Raw genomic sequence first — 23,476 nt, 5'->3', positions numbered from 1 at the left:
CCCGCCCTTACCCCTGACTGGCAGGCCCGGGGGCGGGAGTTTTGCTACTAGGCCGCGATGAAGCCGGGGACTAAATTTAAGACCGCGGCCGACAAGCAGGCGCGGTCGGCGCGGAAGTCCGCCGGTCTTCACAAATGAGCAGCTGCTGCAGCGTCCGGGAAGAAGGCGCTCCATGCACAGTCCCCATGGGGACACAGAGTACCTTATAGATGCAGGGCCCGGTCCCTGAGGATGAATAGATTCCTGTCCGGCAGATTCCCACAGGGGCTGCGGAGGGAGCCCGGTCCCAGTAAATGGATGACCGGTCAGGATCCCACTTCTCCCAGAGCCACTAAGGGATGGTGAAGGAAAACGGCATGAGGCTCCGGCCTTTGTACCCGCAATGGGCACCTCAACCTTAACAGCACCGCCGACGTAGTGGGGTGAGAAGGGAACATGCCGGGGGTCCAGTGGGAGCCCTCTTTTCTTCCAACCGATATAGCTAAAATGAGAATGCATGAGTGGATGTGTGCCTCCTTCCACACAAAGCATAAAACTGGGGAGCCCGTGATGCACGGGAGGGTGTATAGGCAGAGGGGAGGGGTTACACTTTTTAAAATGTAATACTTTGTGTGGCCTCCGGAGGCAGAAGCTATACACCCGAATTGTCTGGGTCTCCCAATGGAGCGACAAAGAAAAGTAAACTTCAATTACATGCGCCAGCATAAAAAAATAATGTATTTTTATATTAAATTGTGTATTAATATGTACCTCTAATGAAAAATTAAACATTTGCAATGGTTTTGTGACCTTGTATAGTACCTGCAAAGACTTTCCCTTCAAAGCTCAGCTTTAGGCTAAATGCACACGCTGAAGTTTTTGTTGCATTTTTGATGCTTTTTTGGTGCAGTTATTTTGTCAGAAACTTCTAACTTTTGACTTCCCAGCAAAGTCTATGAGAATTCAGATTTGCTGTGCGCGCGTTGTAGTTTTTTTGTCTGCAGTTTATTTGTCACAAACTTGTGACAAAAAAATTGCAGTATGTTCTATTTTTTTGCGTTTTTTGGCTTGCTTCTACTGAAAAAACGCATCAAAAATCGCATGGTCAAAAAACATCAAAAATGCACTTAGGCCCTGTGCGCACACTGCGTTTTTTGCTCCGGATTTGCTGCGGGTTTTGCTGCAGAAAAAGAGCGTTTTTTGTTCATAAAGTTCATGCAGTCCTTCCCCAGCAAAATCTATGAGAAATCTAAAATGCTGTGCGCACATTTCCACTACAGGTTTTGCTGCAGAATTTCTGCAGCAAAAATAAGCAGCATGTCACTTCTTTTCCATAGGTACCTGCAGTTTTCCCCTGTGTTTTGACACTGATAATGGTTAAAAACCGCAGGGAGAAAACTATGGCAAAACCGTAACAAACCGCAGAATGGTAAAACCGCATGCAGATTTTGGGTGCGTTTTTTTTGCCGCAGGTGCGGAATTCTGCCAGAGGGAGCATATTTTGCTGAAGAAACACATCTACCTAGTTTGCACAGACCCTAAAAACGCAGCATCATAAGGGCTTGTTCGCACGTACATGCTGAATATTCTGCAGCGATTTGGCAGTGCATGTGAGCTTTAAATCGCTGCAGAAACACTGCGTAATGGATGCAGTGTTTCAGCAGAATAAATGCCGATTTCATGCGCTCGGGATGCTGCCGCCACCATAGACAGAGCGGGAGCTACATCCAAAGCGCACAAAATAATTGACATGCTGCTTTTTTGAACGCACGGATTTGGGTCAAAATTTTGACACTCAAATCGCTGTGGTCTAAAAAGCAACGTGCGCACGGATTATGCACAATCTTCATAGATTGTGCTGGGAACGCAAGACGCATGCAGTTACGCTGCAGTTCTATATGCAGCGTAAATGCATGAAATTACGCAACGTGCGCACAAGCCCTTTTTTTACAAATCTGGGGCAAGGTGCAGTTTTGTTGTGGCAAAAAAACTGCAGTGGGTGCATGTAGCCTTAGGCGGGCTTTGCAGATTACGACATCGCAAGCCGATGCTGCGATGTCGAGTGCGATAGTCCCCGTCCCCGTCGCAGCTGCGATATCTTGTGATTGCTGCCGTAGCGAACATTGTCGCTACGCCAGCTTCACATGCACTCACCTGCCCTGCGATCGTCGCTCTGGCCGGCGACCCGCCTCCTTCTTAAGGGGGCGGGTTGTGCGGCGTCATAGCGACGTCACACAGCAGGCGGCCAATAGCGGCGGAGGGGCGGAGATGAGCAGGATGTATACATCCCGCCCACCTCCTTCCTTCCGCATAGCTGGCGTGAGCCGCAGGTAGGAGATGTTCCTCGCTCCTGCGGCTTCACACACAGCGATGTGTGCTGCCGCAGGAACGAGGAACTACATCGTACCTGTCGCGGCACCGGCATTATGGAAATGTCGGAGAATACACCGATGATACGATAACGACGCTTTTGCGCTCGTTCATTGTATCATCTAGGATTTACACACTACAATGTCGAAAGTGACGCCGGATGTGCGTCACTTTCGATTTGACCCCACCGACATCGTACGTGCGATGTTGCAACGTGCAAAGCCGCCCTTAGGGTATGTCTGCACACTGCAGTTTTGTCATAACTACAAAAATGCACCTTGTGGCCAAAAAAAAGCATGTGCTTTGGTGCGTTTTTGACCATGCGTGTTTTATCACCAATGGGTAAAAAACACAGGTAAAAACGCAAAAAGAACTGACATGCTGCAGTTTTATGGTCACCACAAAACTGAAGCCAAAAAATAAAAAGCAGTGTACGCACAGCAAATCTGAAATCTCATAAACTTTAGTGGGGAAGGAAAAGTATGCACCTTGTGGTGACTAAAAGTTCACCACAAACTGCACCAAAAAACACGTCAAAACCTGCAGCGTGTGCATGGAGCATTGGATGTTGCACTTTCCCTTCTTCCCAATTCACATCTTAGTAAAGTATGTGATTGTAAAGTTACAATACAACTGCAGCCTAAGGCTATGTGCCCACGGGGAAAGTGTCCTGCAGTTATATCCGCAGGAGCTCCCAGAAAACCGCACCCCAACTTTTGTCTGTTTCCATGCTGCGGAATGTCGTGCGGATATGGTGCGGGCATTCTGCATTGAGGACACAGTACCATGGCTTCGGCACTGCATCCTCTATGCAGAACAAGTGCTGAGTGATCGGGGCGTTCATACTTGCCTCCATCACACAGCACTTCTCTCCGGCCGTGTCACTCTGTCAGCGTCTGGACTGTGCAGGAGAAGGTGGGCGGGCCTGAACTAGCTCTGGCTGCCACATGACCGGAGCTCGTGCAGGCCCCGCCCACCTCCTCCTTGCTGCTCCTAGCTCCACTGCCGTCCTGACTCGCGTGTCTGTTATCAAGGCAGGTAAGTATGGGACCAAGGCAGGTAAGCCTCTATCTCCATAGTGGAGCGCCAGGATTTCCGCAGGTAAATCCACAGGAATAATTGACATGCAGTTACGCGTAACTGCGGGACATCCGCAGCAAATCCCGCAACCGCACATACCGCAGCGTGGACACACACACTCCCCATGTCCCGCTTGCTTCTGCGGATTTTTCCGCGGAAAACCTGCGGATTTATCTGGATTTTCCAGATAAATCTGCAGGTTTCAAAATGTACAGACACTCCCCATGTTATCCTATGGGACATGGGAAGTGTCTGTGTCCACGTTGCGGAATGTGCAGTTGCGGAATATACTGCAGATGTCCCGCAGCCGCACAAAACTGCATGTCAATTATTCCTGCGGATTTACCTGCGGAAATCTGCCTTGGTCCCATACTTACCTGCCTTGATAGCAGACGCCCGTCACTTTCTTCCGGAGCACAGGAGCGCGGTGGAGCTAGGAACAGGAAGGAGGAGGTGGGCGGGGCCTGCACGATCTCCGGTCATGTGACAGCCAGAGCTCGTTCAGGCCCGCCCACCTTCTCCTGCACAGTGCAGACGCTGACAGATGCCGGAAAGTGAAGTGCTGCGTGATGGAGGTAAATATAAACTCCCCGATCACTCAGCACTTGTTCTGCATTGAGGATGCAGTGCCAAAGCCATAGTACTGTATCCTCAATGCAGAATGCCCGCAGCATATCCGCAGGACGTTCCACTGTACATCCACAGCATGTAAACAGACAAAAGTTGTGCTGCGGATTTCTGGGAGCTCCTGCGGATATATCCGTAGTACACTGTCCCCGTGGGCACATAGCCTTACATTACACTTCTCCTTCCTGCCATCTGACATAATGCAGAGGCTGCTGCAATCACAGGATTCTATTATCTCGCAGGCTTCTTCTAGAGACATAGAAAAAGCTTGTAATCCCATGTTTGGGTAAATATATTCTACTTCATTATATTGGGCAAGTATTTATAATCTACCTATCTCTCATCTTTATCAATTCTTGGAGAATTCTTTTGCAGGGAGAAAGTACAAAGCTCCTTCTACTATGCCCGATATTGGAAAGAATAGAACGGGCATATAGTAAGGGAATGAAGCCAATAAACAGCATTGATCGCCCACTTTCTTTTTAGAACATAAACTTTAATTAACACCTTTGGACGAATATCATCAGATTTTTTAAGTGGCTCATTAGTGGTACATTTTAAAACTTAAGTTGCAACAAATCAGATAAGAAAACTAATCCTACGAACTGTATTTCTGCACAGGATGTTATCACTACTTACCAAAGGTAATCAGGGATGCGATCTACATGTTCCCGGAATGATGGAGATTCTGGTCCATCTACATGCCAACGGACCAGCATATTAATCACTTTAGAGATCTGTTACACAAGAAGATTTATTTCAAAATTAGAATTTTTCTTTAAAAAAAAATAAAAAGAAGGGAATTTTGTTTACTTACCGTAAATTCCTTTTCTTCTAGCTCCAATTGGGAGACCCAGACAATTGGGTGTATAGCTACTGCCTCCGGAGGCCGCACAAAGTACTACACTTAAAAGTGTAAGGCCCCTCCCCTTCTGGCTATACACCCTCCCGTAGGAGTACGGATTCCTCAGTTTTAGTACCAAAGCAAGAAGGAGGAAAGCCAATAACAGTTTCAAAAAACAAATTCAATCCGATAACAAGATCGGAGAACTTAAGAAACCAACATGAACAACATGTGCACCCGAAAAACGAAACCCTAAGAACAATAGGGCGGGTGCTGGGTCTCCCAATTGGAGCTAGAAGAAAAGGAATTTACGGTAAGTAAACAAAATTCCCTTCTTCTTTTTCGCTCCTAATTGGGAGACCCAGACAATTGGGACGTCCAAAAGCAGTCCCTGGGTGGGTAAAAAGATACCTCGTGATCGGGCTGTCAGGCAGCCCTTTCCTACAGGTGGGCCACCGCCGCCTGAAGGACCTGTCTACCTAGGCTGGCATCTGCCGAAGCGTAGGTATGCACTTGATAGTGTTTGGTAAACGTGTGCAGACTCGACCAGGTAGCCGCCTGGCACCCCTGCTGAGCCGTAGCCTGATGCCGCAATGCCCAGGACGCACCCACGGCTCTGGTAGAATGGGCCTTCAGTCCAGATGGAATCGGAAGCCCAGCAGAACGGTATGTGTGAAGAATTGGTTCCTTGATCCACCGCGCCAGGGTGGATTTGGAAGCTTGCGATCCCTTATGCTGACCAGCGACTAGGACAAAGAGCGCATCAGAACGGCGCATAGGCGCCGTGCGAGAAATGTAAATCCTGAGTGCTCTCACCAGGTCCAACAGATGTAAACCTTTTTCAAATTGGTGAACTGGATGCGGACACAAAGATGGCAAAGTGATATCCTGATTGAGATGAAAGGAAGAAACCACCTTGGGAGAAAACTCTGGAATTGGACGCAGTACTACCTTGTCTTGGTGAAACACCAGGAAGGGAGATTTGCAAGATAACGCCGCTAGCTCGGACACTCTACGAAGAGACGTGACCGCCACAAGAAAAACCACTTTTTGTGAAAGCCGAGAAAGGGAAACCTCTTTCAAAGGCTCGAAAGGCGGCTTCTGGAGAGCAATGAGAACCTTGTTTAGATCCCAGGGTTCCAATGGCCGTCTGTAAGGAGGAACGATATGACAAACTCCTTGGAGAAACGTGCGTACTTTAGAAAGCCGTGCCAAGCGCTTCTGAAAGAATACGGATAGCGCGGAGACTTGACCCTTAAGAGAGCTAAGCGACAAACCTTTTTCCAACCCAGACTGCAGGAAGGAAAGAAAAATTGGCAATGCAAATGGCCAGGGAGAAACCCTCTGAGCCGAGCACCAAGCTAAGAATATCTTCCACGTCCTGTGATAGATCTTAGCTGAGGATGGTTTTCTAGCCTGTCTCATTGTGGCAACTACTTCATGAGATAAACCTGAGGCCGCTAGGATCCAGGACTCAATGGCCACACAGTCAGGTTCAGGGCCGCAGAATTCAGATGGAAAAACGGCCCTTGAGACAGCAAATCTGGACGGTCTGGTAGTGCCCATGGTTGGCCTACCGTGAGATGCCACAGATCCGGGTACCACGACCTTCTTGGCCAGTCTGGAGCGACGAGAATGGCTCGATGGCAGTCGGACCTGATTTTCCGGAGAACTCTGGGCAACAATGCTAGAGGTGGGAACACATAGGGTAGTCGGAATTGCGACCAATCCTGAACCAAGGCGTCTGCCGCCAGCGCTCGGTGATCGTGAGACCGTGCCATGAAAACTGGGACCTTGTTGTTGTGCCGTGACGCCATCAGATCGACGTCCGGCGTCCCCCAGCGGCAACAGATCTGCTGAAACACGTCCGGGTGAAGGGACCATTCCCCTGCGTCCATGCCCTGGCGACTGAGAAAGTCTGCTTCCCAGTTTTCCACGCCTGGGATGTGAACTGCGGATATGGTGGACGCTTTGCTTTCCACCCACGTCAAAATCCGCCGGACTTCTTGAAAGGCTTGGCGACTGCGTGTTCCCCCTTGGTGGTTGATGTACGCCACCGCCGTGGAATTGTCCGACTGAATCCGAATCTGCTTGCCTTCCAGCCATTGTTGGAAGGCTCGCAGAGCAAGATAGACTGCTCTGATTTCCAGAACATTGATCTGCAGGGTGGACTCTTCCTGAGTCCACGTCCCCTGAGCCCTGTGGTGGAGAAACACCGCTCCCCACCCTGATAGGCTCGCATCCGTCGTGACCACTGCCCAGGATGGGGGTAGGAACGACTTTCCCTGTGACAATGAGGTGGGGAGAAGCCACCAACGCAGAGAGTCCTTGGCAGTCTGAGAGAGGGAGACAGTCCTGTCGAGGGACGTCGACTTCCCATCCCATTGGCGTAGAATGTCCCATTGTAGAGGGCGCAGATGAAACTGCGCGAACGGGACCGCCTCCATTGCTGCTACCATCTTTCCTAGGAAATGCATGAGGCGCCTCAGTGAGTGTGACTGGCTCTGAAGGAGAGATTGCACTCCTGTCCGCAGCGAACACTGCTTGTCCAGTGGAAGCTTCACTATCGCTGAGAGAGTATGAAACTCCATGCCAAGATAAGTCAGTGATTGGGTCGGGGTTAGATGAGACTTTGGAAAGTTGATAATCCACCCGAAACTCTGGAGAGTGTCTAGTGCCACTTTCAGACTGTGTTGGCATGCCTCTTGAGAGGGTGCCTTTATAAGCAGGTCGTCTAGATACGGGATGACCGAGTGACCTTGCGAGTGCAGGACAGCTACTACTGCTGCCATGACCTTGGTGAAGACCCGGGGGGCTGTTGCCAGACCGAAAGGTAACGCTACGAACTGCAGGTGTTCGTCGTGTATGACGAAGCGTAGGAAACGCTGATGCTCTGGCGCAATCGGCACGTGGAGATACGCATCTTTGATGTCTATTGATGCTAGAAAATCTCCTTGAGACATTGAGGCTATGACGGAGCGTAGGGATTCCATCCGGAACCTCCTGACTTTTACGTGTCTGTTGAGCAACTTTAGATCCAGGACGGGTCGATACGATCCGTCCTTTTTTGGGACCACAAACAGATTGGAGTAAAAACCGTGACCTTGTTCCTGAAGAGGGACGGAGGTCACCACTCCTTCCGCCTTTAGAGCGGCCACCGCCTGCAACAGAGCATCGGCTCGGTCTGGTGGTGGAGAAGTTCTGAAGAAACGAGTTGGCGGACGAGAACTGAACTCTATCCTGTACCCGTGAGACAGAATATCCCTCACCCAACGGTCTTTGACGCGTGACAGCCAAATGTCGCCAAAGTGGGAAAGCCTCCCACCGACCGAGGGTGTGGGAATCGGAGACTGCAAGTCATGAGGACGCCGTCTTGGCAACGGTTCCTCCGGCTGTCTTTTTTGGGCGTGACTGAGACCTCCAAGAATCTGAGCGTCTCTGATCTTTTTGAGTCTTTTTTGACGAGGAAAATTGGGACCTGCCCGGTCCTCGAAAGGACCGATAACCAGACTGACCCCTCCTCTGTTGGGGTTTGTTTTGTCTGTGTTGCGGTAAGGATGAGTCCTTACCCTTGGAGTGTTTGATGATTTCATCCAAACGCTCTCCAAACAATCGGTCACGAGAAAAAGGCAAATTGGTTAAGCACTTCTTGGAATGAGAATCTGCCTTCCAATGTCTCAACCACAGGGCCCTACGCAAAACAACGGAGTTGGCTGACGCCACTGCCGTACGGCTTGTAGCGTCAAGAACAGCATTAATCGCGTACGACGCGAATGCCGCCATTTGCGAGGTCAATGGTGCTACCTGCGGGGCAAATGCACGTGTGACTGAGTCGACTTGCACAAGCCCGGCTGAGATAGCTTGGAGTGCCCATACGGCAGCAAAAGATGGCGCTAACGACGCTCCAATAGCTTCATAGATGGATTTCAGCCAGAGCTCCATCTGCCTGTCAGTGGCATCTTTAAGTGCCGCTCCATCTTCAACTGCAACCAAGGATCTAGCTGCAAGCCTGGAAATTGGAGGATCCACTTTTGGACACTGGGTCCAACCTTTGACCACCTCAGGGGGAAAAGGATAGCGTGTATCTTTAAGCCGTTTAGAAAAACGCCTTTCCGGATAAGCGTGGGGTTTCTGGATTGCGTCTCTAAAGTCAGCGTGGTCCAGAAAAGTGCTTAATGTACGCTTGGGATATCTGAAATGGATTCTCTCGTGCTGCGAAGCTGACTCCTCTACAAGAGGAGCTGGTGGAGAAATATTTAACATCTTATTGATGGATGCTATAAGATCATTAACTATGGCGTCACCATCTGGTGTATCTAGATTGAGAGCGGTCCCAGGATCAGAATCCTGATCAGTTACGTCCGCCTCATCACCCATAGATTCATCTCGCTGGGATCCTGACCATTGAGATGAATGTGAAGGCCTCTCATAGCGAGCCCGCTTAGGTTGCCTGGGACCATCGTCCGAGTCAGAGTCTTCACCCTGAGGTGTATGTGCCCGTCCCGGAGCTTGGAAGTAATTCAGCTGAGGGGGACCAGGGGGCAATGATTGCACAGTGTCCGTGGCCTGAAGTACAGGCCTAGCCCGCAATGTGTCAAGAATTTGTGACATAGTGAGAGACATTCTGTCAGCAAAAGCTGAAACTCAGTTCCTGTCACTTGGACAGCATTCACAGGTGGTACACCCTGGGTCACGTCCAGCGGAGGTCCCGGCTGTGCAAGTGCCACAGGGGCCGAGCACTGCACACAATGGGGGTCATTGGAGCCTGCCGGTAGAAAAGTCCCACATGCGGTACAGGAAGCATATAATGTCTGTGCCTTGGCACCCTTGCGTTTTGTGGACGACATGCTGTTGGCTCTCTGCAATGTGAGAGAGTCTATAGCCAAAAGGCGACCAGCGCTATGCAGTACAAAGTATTTGCAGGAACAAAATACTAAGATTACTACTGGCACAAGAGGGGGTGAGCCCGGAGGGCTGCTTACCGCCCGCTGAATAGCGGGTAAGAGGCGCAGAATTCCTTGTCTGGGTCTCCCCGGCTCCCCTCTGCAGCTCAGCGTGTCAGCAGGAATGGCTGCCGGCGTCTGTGGAGAGGGGCGGCCCGTGGGAGTTCCCAAACAAAAGTGCGGGAAACAGTGTCCCCTCTGTGCCTATTGTGAGGGCTGGAGTATGTAAAAACGACTCCAGCCCTCAGCGCTGATGCACTGACCAGCGTCCCGCCCCTCTCCTGACTGGCAGGTCTGGGGGCGGGAATGAACGGAACCAGGCCGCAAAAGCCGGGGACTCGAGTTATCAGCGCGGCCGCCGTAAAAGCGCGGCCCGCGCTGAAGTCCCCGGCGCACCACAAGTGCCAGCCGCGCCGCAGTCCCAGCGGCCGGCGCGACCGTTCCCCAAAAGTGTGCCCGCTTCAGCGAAGCTGAAATGAGGCCATGGCACAAGCGCCGCAGCGCTGATGTCCCCGGCGCACTACAACACCCAGCATGCTGCGGTGTGAGCGCGAAATGCACGGGGACACAGAGTACCTTGAGGAAGCAGGGCCATGTCCCTGGTGTACTCCGCTCCAATCCAGCATCTTCTCCAGGGGCTGTAGATGGAGCACGGTCTCAGTGCCTGGAGACCAGTAAATCCCACTTCACCCAGAGCCCTGTAAAAAGGGATGGGGAAGGAATCAGCATGTGGGCTCCAGCCTCCGTACCCGCAATGGGTACCTCAACCTTACAAACACCTCCGACATACAGTGGGGTGAGAAGGGAGCATGCTGGGGGCCCTGTATGGGCCCTCTTTTCTTCCATCCGGCATAGTCAGCAGCTGCTGCTGACTAAAAACAATGGAGCTATGCGTGCGTGTGTGACCTCCTTCGCACAAAGCTAAAACTGAGGAATCCGTACTCCTACGGGAGGGTGTATAGCCAGAAGGGGAGGGGCCTTACACTTTTAAGTGTAGTACTTTGTGCGGCCTCCGGAGGCAGTAGCTATACACCCAATTGTCTGGGTCTCCCAATTAGGAGCGAAAAAGAAAAATCAATAAATAATTCATGTTTCCAGGTGACTTACTGGACCAATGCTGATACACTTGGTAAAGCGGTCATCTGCTGTTACATGGTCATATAATTCATGCACAGCACGCCGGCGAAGAGCAGGAATGTGGTACGCCTCGTATGCATTCAACAGGACTGAGAAGAAAAGTACAAAATGACTTATGGGAATAAAATACTTCAACTGAAAAGTTAAAGGGAATCTGTCACCAGGTTTTTGCCACCTAATCTAATGTAGGGGCAGAGATCCTGATTCCAGCGATGTGTCAATTACTGAGCTGCTCAGTGTAGTTTTGATTAAATCACTGATTAATCATCAGTAGGTTATCATTACAGGACTACTTGGCATGCTGCAGGTAGTCCAGCATATTCCTGAACTCTGTATAACTGCTAGATCTGCAGCAGACAAAGCATTGATTTTATCAAAATGACAGCAAGCAGCTCAGTAAGTGACACATCGCTGGAATCAGGGTCTTTGTCTTTACATTATGCTGCTCTCAGATGGTGGAGCAAAAACCTGCTGACAGATTCCCTTTAAAATCATAAAAAGTGAAAATCTCATTAAATTTAATTTATTTAAATTTTGAATTCTAAGAGAAACAACACACATAAAAATCTGCATAATTGTATAGGTACAAATGCTGCACTGACGATAATCAATGCCTCCTACCATAGGCAAAGTCCAGTAAGATACTGTGCGGTGTATACAGGTCACAAGCAGCAACACAGTTCCTCTGCGCCGGCCAATTTATACTGCTATATTCCTGCACGTACAGCTCCTGCATGAGAAGCAAATGTGTAAATACATGTCCTACTTGATAAAATACAAGTGATAAAATACGTGTTCTGCCCCTTACTTGTCTCAAGCTGCGGATCAAGTTATCCTCACGGGCACTCAGACGTGTAGCATAGCAGTAACTCATGGGTAAGTAAACCTGACGGCAGTGACACCATATGGTGCTGGGGTGAGCAGGGAACCACTGGGGAAGAAGCCTACAAGACAACACTAGATGTTAAGGGGGCTTTACACGCTACGATATCGTTAATGTTTTATCGTCAGGGTCACGTCGTTAGTGCCGCACATCCGGCGTCATTAACAGTATCGCAGCGTGTGACACTTACCAGCGACCTTAAACATCCTCCAAAGTGGTGAAAATCGTTCACCATGGAGGGGTCGTCCTAAAACCAAAACTTGTTAATGGTTGTTAGTAGATGTTGTTCCTCGTTCCTGCGGCAGCACACATCGCTGTGTGTGACACCGCAGGAGCGAGGAACGTCTCCTTACCTGCGTCCACCAGCAATGAGGAAGGAAGGAGGTGGGCGGGTCCCGCTCATCTCCGCCCCTCCGCTTTGATTGGCCGGCCGCTTAGTGACGTCACGGTGACGTCGCTGTGACGCCGAACGCACCTTCCCCTTGAAGGAGGGATTGTTCGGCAGTCATAGCGCCGCCGACGACCAGGTAAGTGCGTGTGATGATGCCGTAGCGATAATGTTCGCTGCGGCAGCGATCACGCGATATCGCATGTGTGATGGGGGCAGGTGCTTTTGCGTACGATATTGATAGCAATTGCTAGAAATATCGTAGCGTGTAAAGCCCGCTTTAGAGAAGAGTGGGAAAGGATAATTCACATTACTTTCCCTGCAAGATTATTAGAAAAATACCTGAAGATATGCGGAGACTATATGTAACGCAGAGCGGTGCTGATTAAAGGGAACCTGTCACTAGATTTGTCCCCTATAAACAACGAACAGTGAGCCCTTACATACAACATTCCAGAATACTGTATATAAGACCCCAGGCCGCACTGCATAAAGTAAAAAAACAGCTTTTATTACACTCGTCTGGGGGGCGGTATGGTCCGATGGGCGTCGCTGCTCTTAGTCTAGCGCCTCCTCTCTCCATCACCTTCCTCCTTCTCTGCTCCATGTGGATGACGCATCCTAAATCATGCACACAGAGTCCTCCACTGTGTTCCTGCACAGGCGCACTTCTCTATACCATGCTGAGGGCAGGGCAAAGTATTGTAGTGTGCTTTGACCTTGAGCCAATGCCTCCTCTCCTCTTGTGATCGCCGTCCTCCTTCTTGCTTTGTGTGGATGACACATCCTACATCATCCACAAAGAGTCCTCCATTGTGCTCCTTCGCAATTCTCTCTGCCCTGCTGCAGGCACAGCAAAGTATTGTAGTGCGCAAGGAAATATTAAGACCGCCCACGCATGCGCCCACTATACTTTGATCTGCCCTCAGAGAGCAGTGCGCGTGCACAGAAACGCAATTGAGGACTCTTTGTGGATGATGTCAGACACGTCATCCACACTAAGCAAGAAGGAAGACGGCGATCGCAAGAAGACAGGAGACACTGGATCAAGGCCAGCAATGCCCATCCGACCAGACCACCCTGCAGGTGAGTACAATAAAAGCTGTTTTTTACGTTATTCAGATCGGTCTGGGCTTTTATATACAGTATTGTAGAATTCTGTATATAAGAGCTCATTGGTGGTGGCCGCAGCTTTTAGGGGACAAATCTGCTGAGTGGTTCCCTTTAAAGGGCTCTGTCAGATTCCCAGTGCCCCCAGAACCACTAGTAGTTCTGGTGCTTATCTAGAATCCCTCACTAACAGTCCCTTCATGTAGTACCATGTTTTTCCAAAAATAAGACACTGTCTTATACTTTTTTTTGCCCCCCAAAAAGCGCTGGGGCTTTTTTGGGGGGGCGGTCTTATTATTGGGGAAACACTGTTTCAAAAAAAAAACAGACCCCTCCCCACTTCCCAGGAGACTCATACTTGCCAGACCCTGGACGGCTGAGTGATTCCGAAATCTTCCCTGTGATCTCCGGCAGCCGCTGCCAGCAAGTATGCTGCACTCTGCCTCCTGCTGCTGGACGGACACACACACACACATACTCATAACCCAAACACTCATACACACACACACACACACACTCCATCCAGTGGTACAGAGTGCGTCCGTCAGGTTATACCTGTCAGAAGCCCGTACATTCTAGCCTCTACCCCAGCCTAAGGGATGGGAGCAAGTCATGTGTCCCAGGTCCTTGCGCTCCACCGTACGGCTTCTCAGGATCGGTATCGCTGGATGTGGTGAGTGTGTGTGAGCGATCTGAAGGGAGATTGTGTGTATGGTGTGTGATTGTGTGTGTGATGTGTGCGGGGGTGCGATCACTACAGGTTCTGCCGCTCAGCGTCTGGTCAGTATAATTGCAGGGTGTCCGCTTTCTATAATGAAGTGTCCTGTAGTATCTTTCTGCACTGACACTTCATTATTGAACCGCGACTAAGGCTTATTTTCGGGGGAGGGCTTATATTTAAACCTTGCTATGAAAATGCTTAAAATCCCTGCTAGGGCTTATTTTTGGGGGAGGTCTTATTTTAGGAAAAACACTGTAGCATACATAAACACATCTTTAGAAAAAGTATTTCTTAAGATCGTTTATGATATGCTAATAAGGTCAGTGACTAGTTGCAGGGACGTTAGTTCCCTGGCTAGTCGGCCGACTCAGCATGATATCACACCCCAGTGGGCGCATGCGCACTGCTTTGTACCCATTAGCATTGAGCTTCTTTGACGCCGGGTGTATGTGTAGCCGGCTTCAGACGCTCACTGTCCACGCAGGATGCGATGTTCCTGACTTCCATTTTTAGAAGAGAGAATCTAGAGTAAAAAGAGCATTTGAAGGGTAGAAATCCAATGTTTCTAAGCCCGGTGTCAGGGGACTGGGTCCACAGACAATTGATTTTTAGTAAATGCTACTAATATTGATACAGATAATTATTTCACGGTCACAGCCACCAATAAAGTCATATCAAGTCTGAATAATCCAAAAAGAAACTCACCACATCTCTGGGAATAGAGTGTTCATTCCCTCCCAACTGTACACATTCAGCACAGATAGCCAAAATTTCCCCCAAGAAGGAATACCAATGGCACCTCCTGCAACGAAAGTTGGATACATCGGATCAAGCATGGAAAAAATATACTGACATCTTATCTGCAAACGATTGTCAGTTGTGAGATGCGCTGGATTGATGCTAAAAGCTCATGTGAACTTACCCTTACTATGAAGATTGTTGCGGGCGCGGGTCATATCTGGGTCATCCTGTGACACTCCGAGAAGCCGCAAAGAGGTGTAACTGAGCGCCGTGCCAAACACAGTGCTCTTATCTTCAATATGCCTATGTATAAGATAGTTATTTATTATGAGGAACATAGATATAGAATCAGTACAAATTTTATTTTCTGATTTCGTAAAAAAAAAATAAACAAATAATTAACGACCAAATTCAAATGTAAAAGGACTCCTTAAAGGGGCTATTCACTATTTGGAACAACCACTTCTTAATTGTTATATTCCAAAGCATAGACAATACACAGATCACTTTTAAAATTAAAGTTAAAGTGAATAACACTTAATATTTCAATAACATGGCACCTGGTAAGCGGGGGAGATGTTACCTGGCACATGGACAGTCAGCTTTTAAAACTGAATGTCACAACAGTGTACAGATGAACAGTGTGCTGTGCAACACAAAGGTAACATAGTATAGAAGGAAGGCCCTGGTGACAGGGATAGAAGCCACACACTGCAAGTCACTTGAGTTTGTACCCTACGCTCCCTAACGTCCCTACATGAGTCCTTCCCCTTGTCGCCGTTACATGCCTAGTCACTCGCTTGCCCTGAACTCACCCTGGCTAGTGAGAAGGCTGGCAAGAACACTAGTCTCAACACTGCAATAATACAACACAAGGAATAGACAGAGAGAAAATAGACACAAAATGAAAACACTCCAAGCTCCTCCTATGCAGCTAACACCACAGCTGCAATAGTCATGGCTCCTCTGTTTCTTCCAGAGACAGGCTCCATCCAAAGTGGTCAACATAGAATCAGAATCTATAACCAGCATTAGAGGGTAAGACATGTGAATTTTTATAGCGAATGGAAGTGGTCACAAAAGAGCTGCGCCAGAGATTAAGGCTACAAAGGACAGCCAGATAGGGTAAAATCCTTAACCCCTCCAGCACTAAAAGAATGTACGGTATATTCACTCAAATAAAGGTTGTAGACCTGACCATAAGGTGTTGTGACCTTCTAGTCCCTGCCCTGATTAGCCAGAGATCTCCCCAAAGTGTAACAGAGACATGACACTGATGTGTTGGAAGTAGAAAAAATGGCCAGAGGTAGGGATCTGAGAAATTTTGATAAGAGCAAAATTGTGAATGTGATATGACTGAGTAAAAGGTGGGGTGTTCCCTGAATACAGTGTTTACTAACCACAAAAAGTAGTCTAAGGAAGGTCGCCCGGTAAGCAGGAGTCAGGGGATTTATACAATATTAGCAGGGTAGTTATAATGATATAGCTGATAAGTATTTAGATAAAACCCTTCACCACGGGTGATCTGTTGCAGTGCACACCCAGAGTCTGCACTTTATGTTACTTATCAATGTGTCCATCACCTTTTTTTCAATAGAAAAGTATCTAAGTACTAGAATGCACGTCAGCATAGATGAACGTGTATGAGATTCCTCCTTACAGGGAAGATGGCGGCTGTGTTATACAGCCAGCACTTTCTCCAATCGCTGCTGTTTAACAATTTAGATATCGCTTTCAATCGCTGATGGCATTCAAATGGTTCCGTAGCCAATGCACACCCATATCGGCACCCAACGGGATATATCTGCAGGTCCCTATAGCTGCATAATTTCTATTTTTGGGTCACGACAAAAATGTAATAAAAAGAAATCAAAATTGTGTATGTACCCCAATAAATGCTGAGGCTTACCACAAAAAAAAACAAAAACAAGCCCTCACACCGCTTTTCCGATGAAAAAATAAAGTTATGGGTGTTAGAGGATAGCAATGCAAAGCAAATATATAAATATTTAAAACAAATTATGATTTTTTTTTTTTGATCCGCTAATCAAACAACAATAAAAACAACTCGGAAGAATCATGCTGCTAGGTTTATACTGCACACTGAATGCAGTAAAAAGAAAAGCCCAAAGAGTAATGTTCCCCCCCCCCCCGCCATTTCACTACATTGAGGTTTTTTTTTCTCCTGCTTTTCAGTCATATGGTTAAGTCAATAATGTCAGTCAAAATATTAACTCGTCCCTCGCATTGTGGTCCTGCGCATGCGCACTTTGATCTGCCCTGCTCAAGGCGTATCAAAGTATTGTAGTGCGCATGCGGTCTGTAACCTTTTCTCGCTCCTGCACAGGCGCACTTTGATCTGCCCTGCTCATGGCAGATCAAAGTATTGTAGTGCACATGCGCGGGCGGTCTGTCACCTTTCCTCGCTCCTGTGCATTCCAGTACTGTGATCTGCGGCAGATAAAAGGTGCCTGCGCAGGACTGCAGTGTTGGCCTGTGTGGATGAAAGTAGACGTGTCATCCATACTGGGCTGGGTAGAAGGAGGACGGAGATCACCGCAGACAGTAGGCGCCGGATTGGAGAGCAGCGATGCCTATTGGACCGGACTGCCCTGCAGGTGAGTACTATAAGGCTATGTTCACACTAGAAAAATGATTTTTCTTAAGAAATTTCTTAAGAAATTTCTTAAGAGTGCACCTGTGTTAAAAAACGCACCAAAAACGCACCTGCGTTTTTGGTGCGTTTTAGGTCCGTTTTTGGTGCGTTTTAGGTCCGTTTTTGGTGCGTTTTTACCGCTGGTTGCTCCCTGCGTTATTGTGCCAATTATCTATGGCAAAAAACGCAGTTAGCTGCAGAAAAGAAGTGACATGCTCATTCTTTTTCTTAAGAAAATCTACTGAAAGAATTTTCTTAAGAAAAAAACGCAGTGTGTGCACAGCTAATTTTTTTTGCCATAGGTTTTGCTGGGGAATGTCTGCAGAAAGGTTACAAGAATTTCTCAAGAAATTTCTGCAGCAAAAACGGACCAAAAACGGACCAAAAACGCAGGTAAAAAACGCAGTGTGTGAACACAGCCTTAAAGTGTTTTCTACGTTCTACGAGTGACATCCATTGGTGTCATCCACACGGAGCTAGGAAGAAGGATGACGACTGCACAGGATAGAGGAAGCGCTGGACCCGAGACCAGTGACTCCCATTGGACCCAATCGTCCCACAGGTGATTATAATACAGGTCTACAGAGTGGCCTGGGCTCTTATATACAGTACTCTGGAATACTGTATATAAGAGCTCAGTGGTGGTGACCGCAGCTTATAGGGGACAAATCTGGTGACAGGTTCTCTTTCAGGGGTTAATAAATTCATTGTAACTACACAGTCAACAGAAAAAATACATTTCATGTTTATCAACTGACCTTTAGCTTGTGCTCTCATACTCCACCGAGATAAACCTATAGGGTATTTCACGTGCAATCATACACACAGGGCTCATCCAGAAGTCCGTATTTTCGATCTGAGTGTGATTTGTCAACAAAAAATAATAAATCTGATTGCACTTGGACCAATGTTATTCAATGAGGCAGTGCATATTTCCGATATTTTCCTTGGACCGAGCAGTCCAGTGAAAAAACTTGTGGCACGCACGATTTGCCTCCAAGAATTGGGCGGTGTTCCTCCATTCAAGTCTATGGGACCATGAAAAACATCGGTCAGCACTCAGATGACATTTGAGTGCGGTCCGATTTTCATGGAATCACTTTTTTTTTTTCTCTCCACATATGAGAAAAATGGATCCCAGTCTGATCAAACTGTAATCAAACTCTGTTCAAAGCGTGATTAGCGTAATTGGACTGTTTTTCTTGTCTGTAGAAAATACGCTTGTGTGAACGCAGCCATATCCTGAGTACAAAGACTTGAATGTGTGCAGCACCTCCATAGACTTTTATGTATGTGCAGTCAGTCATATACTCACAGGCCCCATCCGCCATCATGCAGCTGCACAGATCGCAGGCACCGCACCATCTCCTTCTTGGTAGCATCAGGGAGGGGCGTCTGTGTCATGTGGCATACAATCAGCAGACCTAAAGAATATCACAGGCCCCTGAAGCCATCAGGGTGCTACAAGGTTCTGCATCCCCACAAGGATGCAGGGCCTACCCCCTCATTAGGGACCTGGGGATCCAGTCCCGGTAACACCAAAAACCAAGGTAATCCCAGTTTTCCCCAACAAAACCCCATACAATGGTACTAAGCTAGGGTCGGACCAATGGATGGCCACCTAGAGGTGGAGCCAGTCCAGTCCACTAGTTGACCAGGTGGGAGGGGCAGACTGGAAAACAGTAGTCAGAAGGGAAACTGCAGTGAGACAGTGCACTCAGAGAGAGTCTGTAGTCGGTACACTGTGGTGTGTGAAGGTGGAAGTGAAGTGACGGTCTGACGCGGGTTAACGGTGACCTGGTACCCAGGAGAGGTGGTTGCCGGTGGAGTATGGTGGAGTACTCCCGGACCTACGCACCGACGGGGTACAGGACCCTACAGGAAAGAGCTCCAAGCCAGCCAGTTAACACCTGCACAGTAAGGGGACCATCAAGGACCTTGCTAACCCTAAGAATCCGAAGACTCAGTAGCAAAGGGAGAGCCGGGGACAGGAGCAGAGACTACATCCCCACAGGGTTCACACTACCATCAGGCGGACAGAAGTGGACAAACCACCGAACGAGGACCCCCAGTTGCACTACGCCATGGGGACCTATTTACCAGAGACAGGTGCAGGGGAAGAAGGTACCAGTTCATCAAACTGGCACTGGAATAAAGGGGACCTGGAGGCGAAACCAGCCGGCCTCGGGCAACCAGTTATTACCAGCCTGCCATGAGTAAAACCAAAAAACTATGTGTCCAAAAACACACGAAAGAGTAAATATTGTCCAACACAATTTTATTAAGGATGTGCAAAATACAAACTATTAAAAAAATGGTATACACCAAATCTGTGACTCAAACTTTGGGTCACAGTGGGGCATGGGAGACAATTACAAGGAGAGATGGAAAACTCCACAGGGGTGGGTATCGGGACATCAGTATATGAATTGAAAACAGTCAGAGTGGGACACAATAAACATCCCAAACGGGTAACGATATTGGATATACCCCCACTCTGGCTATGTTCAAAAATTAGAATGCTACCATATATAAAATATCAACCATGAGTCCCTGCGAGGATCTATCAGACCCATATATAAGTCAATATCTCAAAGGTAAAAGTAACACTAATATAATATGCAGGGTGCATCAGTACATACCAGGCACAGAATGGCGCAATCAAAAAATGTCCATGGTCCAGGCCCAACGTGCGTTTTGTGTCCTTTGTCAAGGGCCACCACACATTGTCTGTATTGTCAAAGGGCAAAAACCAGTTGCACTAAACCTTGGTGTGGACTCAACTCTTCTAACACCTGTCACATCACCCATCCTCTGGGGCCCGATCCTGCTTGCGGAGGGTCTACCATCCAAGCTGCAAATAACACCAGCCCCAGTAGTGACATTCTGCAGCAGCGGCTCCATTCACATAGCCACAACACCGCAAGTGGCGTCACGTGTGAACACTAATTTAATCCCTTGTAAATATATCCCCATTACAAAAAGGAACCCAGGGCACGAAACCGGGCAACGGCCACCACAGTGACATCCCCCAAGAGAGCCATCGCCCGGGACAGAGTACCCCATATCCCTGGGTGCTACACAGCCATAATCTGGATACAATGACTTGAATACGCGCAGCACGTTCACACACTATTATGTATGTGCAGTCAGTCATATACTCACAGGCCCCATCCGCCATCAGGCAGCTGCACAGATCGCAGGTACCGCACCATCTCCTTCTTGGTAGCGTCAGGGAGGGGCGTCTGTGTCACGTGGCATACAATCAGCAGACCTAAAGAGTATCACAGATTTACAGCAAGTAGATGGGAGTCAGATGTAGTGATGGTGGTCATGTATCACTGACAAGTCTCACCTGGCATCAAGAACAGTGGGCCGCCATAATCCCCAGCCCAATGGCCATCCTCCGCTTGTAAGGCAGAATAAAATGTTAGTCCATTTTCTGCTCCATCCTGGGCCGTATTCGCCTTGGGTAAGTCTTTTAAAAATTCACTCTGCACCAGAAAGTAAAAGCCGCGTTATTGATGATCAGCTTATACAGATGTATATGGATCAATAAAACGCTATGGGTCAAAGCACTGTCCGAGAGATAACGGATGTGTGAATATAGCCTTATTCTGATATTTATGATATATGTCTGACAAGTAATGTTAAAAGTGTTTACTTAAAGGGGTTGTCCACTTTTTGGGACAATTTGTTTTTAGTTAAATGCATCTATTTGGGGTTAGAAATAATTTTTGAAGTCAGGTTTCATTAAAGGGGTTATCCACTACTTTTACATTGATTGCTTATATCAATGTCTGATTGGCAAGGGTCAGACACCGCACATCCCTGCCGATCTGCTGTTCTTGGTCCTGGCAGAGGCAGCCGGAAATGCTCAGTTCTGGCCTAGCTCCGTCTTCTGATATTGACCAAGGCCAGGTGCTGTACATCTACCTCCCATTCTAATCAATAGGAAGCCGATGTTAAGTACCCGTCCTCGCCCGCTATCAGAAGAGGGAGCAGCACCGGAACTGAGCACTTCCCGGCTACCTGCTGCCGCTACCGGGACCAAAAACAGCTGATCGGTGGGGGTGCGGGGTGTCGGACCCCGTCCAATCAGACATTGATGACCTATCCTACGTACAGGCCATCAATGGAAAAGTAGTGGACAACCCCTTTAATAATGTTGCACTGTTTGTCATTTCCAGCCTTTTTGAGTTCCTGATCATTCAGCTTTGAGGTGTTCAGCTCAGAGGAGCTTAGAAACAAACAGGTAAGAGGCTTACAAACTCTCCCATCAGACCGTCATTGTGAGCTCACTGAGGGATGTTTCCGTTAACTCATTTTTAAGCCAGCAATGCACAGGTTATGTTATTGGATGAAGGCTGGGCACAGTTTTTTGTTTTACATCATACTATATAATAAACAATTTGAGAGGTAACTTCCTTGAGATTTATTTTTTTAATTTTCTGTGATTTTCTGGCACTGAAAAACCTAATTTCCTGCAATTTTACCTTTCTATATTTGCTCCATTGTGTCTGTATTATGCATTAATGGCCTTAGGAAGATTTCACTTTGATGTTGAAATCTGGTGATTTTTTTATATACGATTTTTTTTCTAATATATGTCCACTTTTTGAATTTTACTTATTTGCTTATATTTTAATAATTTATGACCACAACAAAAAGTTTAAGGTTCCGGGTAAAAAGCCAAATCATGCAGATTTTTTATGTACTCCAATTGCAAAAATGATTTTTAGTCCTAAATGTAAGTACACAAAAATAAAATTAAAAAACGTGTCCTCAAATGTGGAGAACCCCTAGTGCTGCTCTCCTGCAGTTAAAGGGAGTGTTTCACTTTCTTATACAAAAGTATCATTAGTTATAAGGTTTTCAATACTGGATCTTTTCTTATCTAAACTCCTTAGAAAAATAATACAGGCTGCATGTGAATAAGTGTTAGGTACCGTGTCCAGCCCCAGCGAGTGCGCCTCCAGGGCGGATTGTGGACGGTCGTCTCCCTCCACATAGCGCCAGCACTGTCTGCCCTCCGTACAGGACAGGCGCCAGCGGGTGAGGTCTGTGGCGGGATCGCTCTTGTAAGGACCCCCCCTTCTGCGCAGACACCTGGGGGAAAAAAATTGCAAAATTACTTTCTAAGTTTATTTTTAATTATTACCATTAAAGGGGTATTCCCATCTCCAAGATCATGTCCTAATATGTAGTAAATGTAGTAATAATAATATTAGCATTTAGAAATGTAGTATAGTTCTCCTGATTATCTATGTCTCTTACCTCATGTGCAGGGCATTGCAGATTAGGTATCCATGGTTATGACCACTTGCAACTTACTGGCACTATATGAGTGGTCATAACCATTCATACCTAAGCTGCAATGCCCTGCACATGAGGTATATGACATGGCTATAGCAGGAGAACTATACTACATTTCTAATTGGAGATATTTGCTAATACTATTATTATTATTACACCTACAACATATTGGTATAAGATCTTGGAGATTGGGATAGTCTTTTAAGAGTAACCGCAATAATAGTGTCAGAAATACTGGACAACTGCATAAATAGCAATTCCCCTTCAGACTAGAATACAATAAAACCAGCTCAGGGCTATGAAGAACCTAAACCTGACATTACACAAGGTTATGTTGCATCGTCACCAGGCTGCTTCTCCGGTGACTGCAGGGACAGTTCCCTAATACTCACGTTCCCTCGCTCATTTCTCTGTTATGCAGTCTGCACCTGGTTACTGTCTACCGCTCCATCCCTTAAAACCCAAAGTAGTAATGCATTAAGACCCAGAGGATTCTAGGAGTTGTAGTTCTTAAAACTTCTCAATCCATAGCCCGAGATACGGTAAAGGACTACATTTCCCAGACAACACCGCGCCGCCAGATCCTACATCACGCTATCCTGACATGAGCAGAGACAGCAGGAGCCAATCACAGCGCTGATAGCTGGATACATGTAGGCGGGGCCATCAGCTATCAGCCAA

General features: G+C 47.6%; 1 protein-coding gene across 1 annotated transcript in view; it reads right to left on the bottom strand.

The window, feature by feature from the left end:
- The window catches only part of LOC142246625 (lanosterol synthase-like), a 54,147-nt gene extending 30,890 nt beyond the window's left edge, over positions 1–23,257 (bottom strand). Inside the window, exons 1-10 of the mRNA XM_075319695.1 lie at positions 23,188–23,257; positions 22,429–22,588; positions 20,835–20,973; positions 20,645–20,753; positions 15,005–15,126; positions 14,788–14,884; positions 11,789–11,924; positions 11,602–11,710; positions 10,951–11,069; positions 4,696–4,793 (exon numbers count right to left, since the gene is read on the bottom strand). Of these exons, the coding sequence (XP_075175810.1) occupies positions 4,696–4,793; positions 10,951–11,069; positions 11,602–11,710; positions 11,789–11,924; positions 14,788–14,884; positions 15,005–15,126; positions 20,645–20,753; positions 20,835–20,973; positions 22,429–22,588; positions 23,188–23,201 (1,103 nt within the window). The 5' untranslated portion in view covers positions 23,202–23,257. The remainder of the gene's footprint in view (positions 1–4,695; positions 4,794–10,950; positions 11,070–11,601; positions 11,711–11,788; positions 11,925–14,787; positions 14,885–15,004; positions 15,127–20,644; positions 20,754–20,834; positions 20,974–22,428; positions 22,589–23,187) is intronic.
- Positions 23,258–23,476: the final 219 nt, after the last annotated feature.

The sequence above is a fragment of the Anomaloglossus baeobatrachus genome, chromosome 7 (assembly GCF_048569485.1).
Source record: "Anomaloglossus baeobatrachus isolate aAnoBae1 chromosome 7, aAnoBae1.hap1, whole genome shotgun sequence".
Classification (NCBI taxonomy): Eukaryota; Metazoa; Chordata; class Amphibia; order Anura; family Aromobatidae; genus Anomaloglossus; species Anomaloglossus baeobatrachus.
Note: the sequence above shows the minus strand (reverse complement) of the source record. Positions and strands in the feature narration are given on the sequence as shown.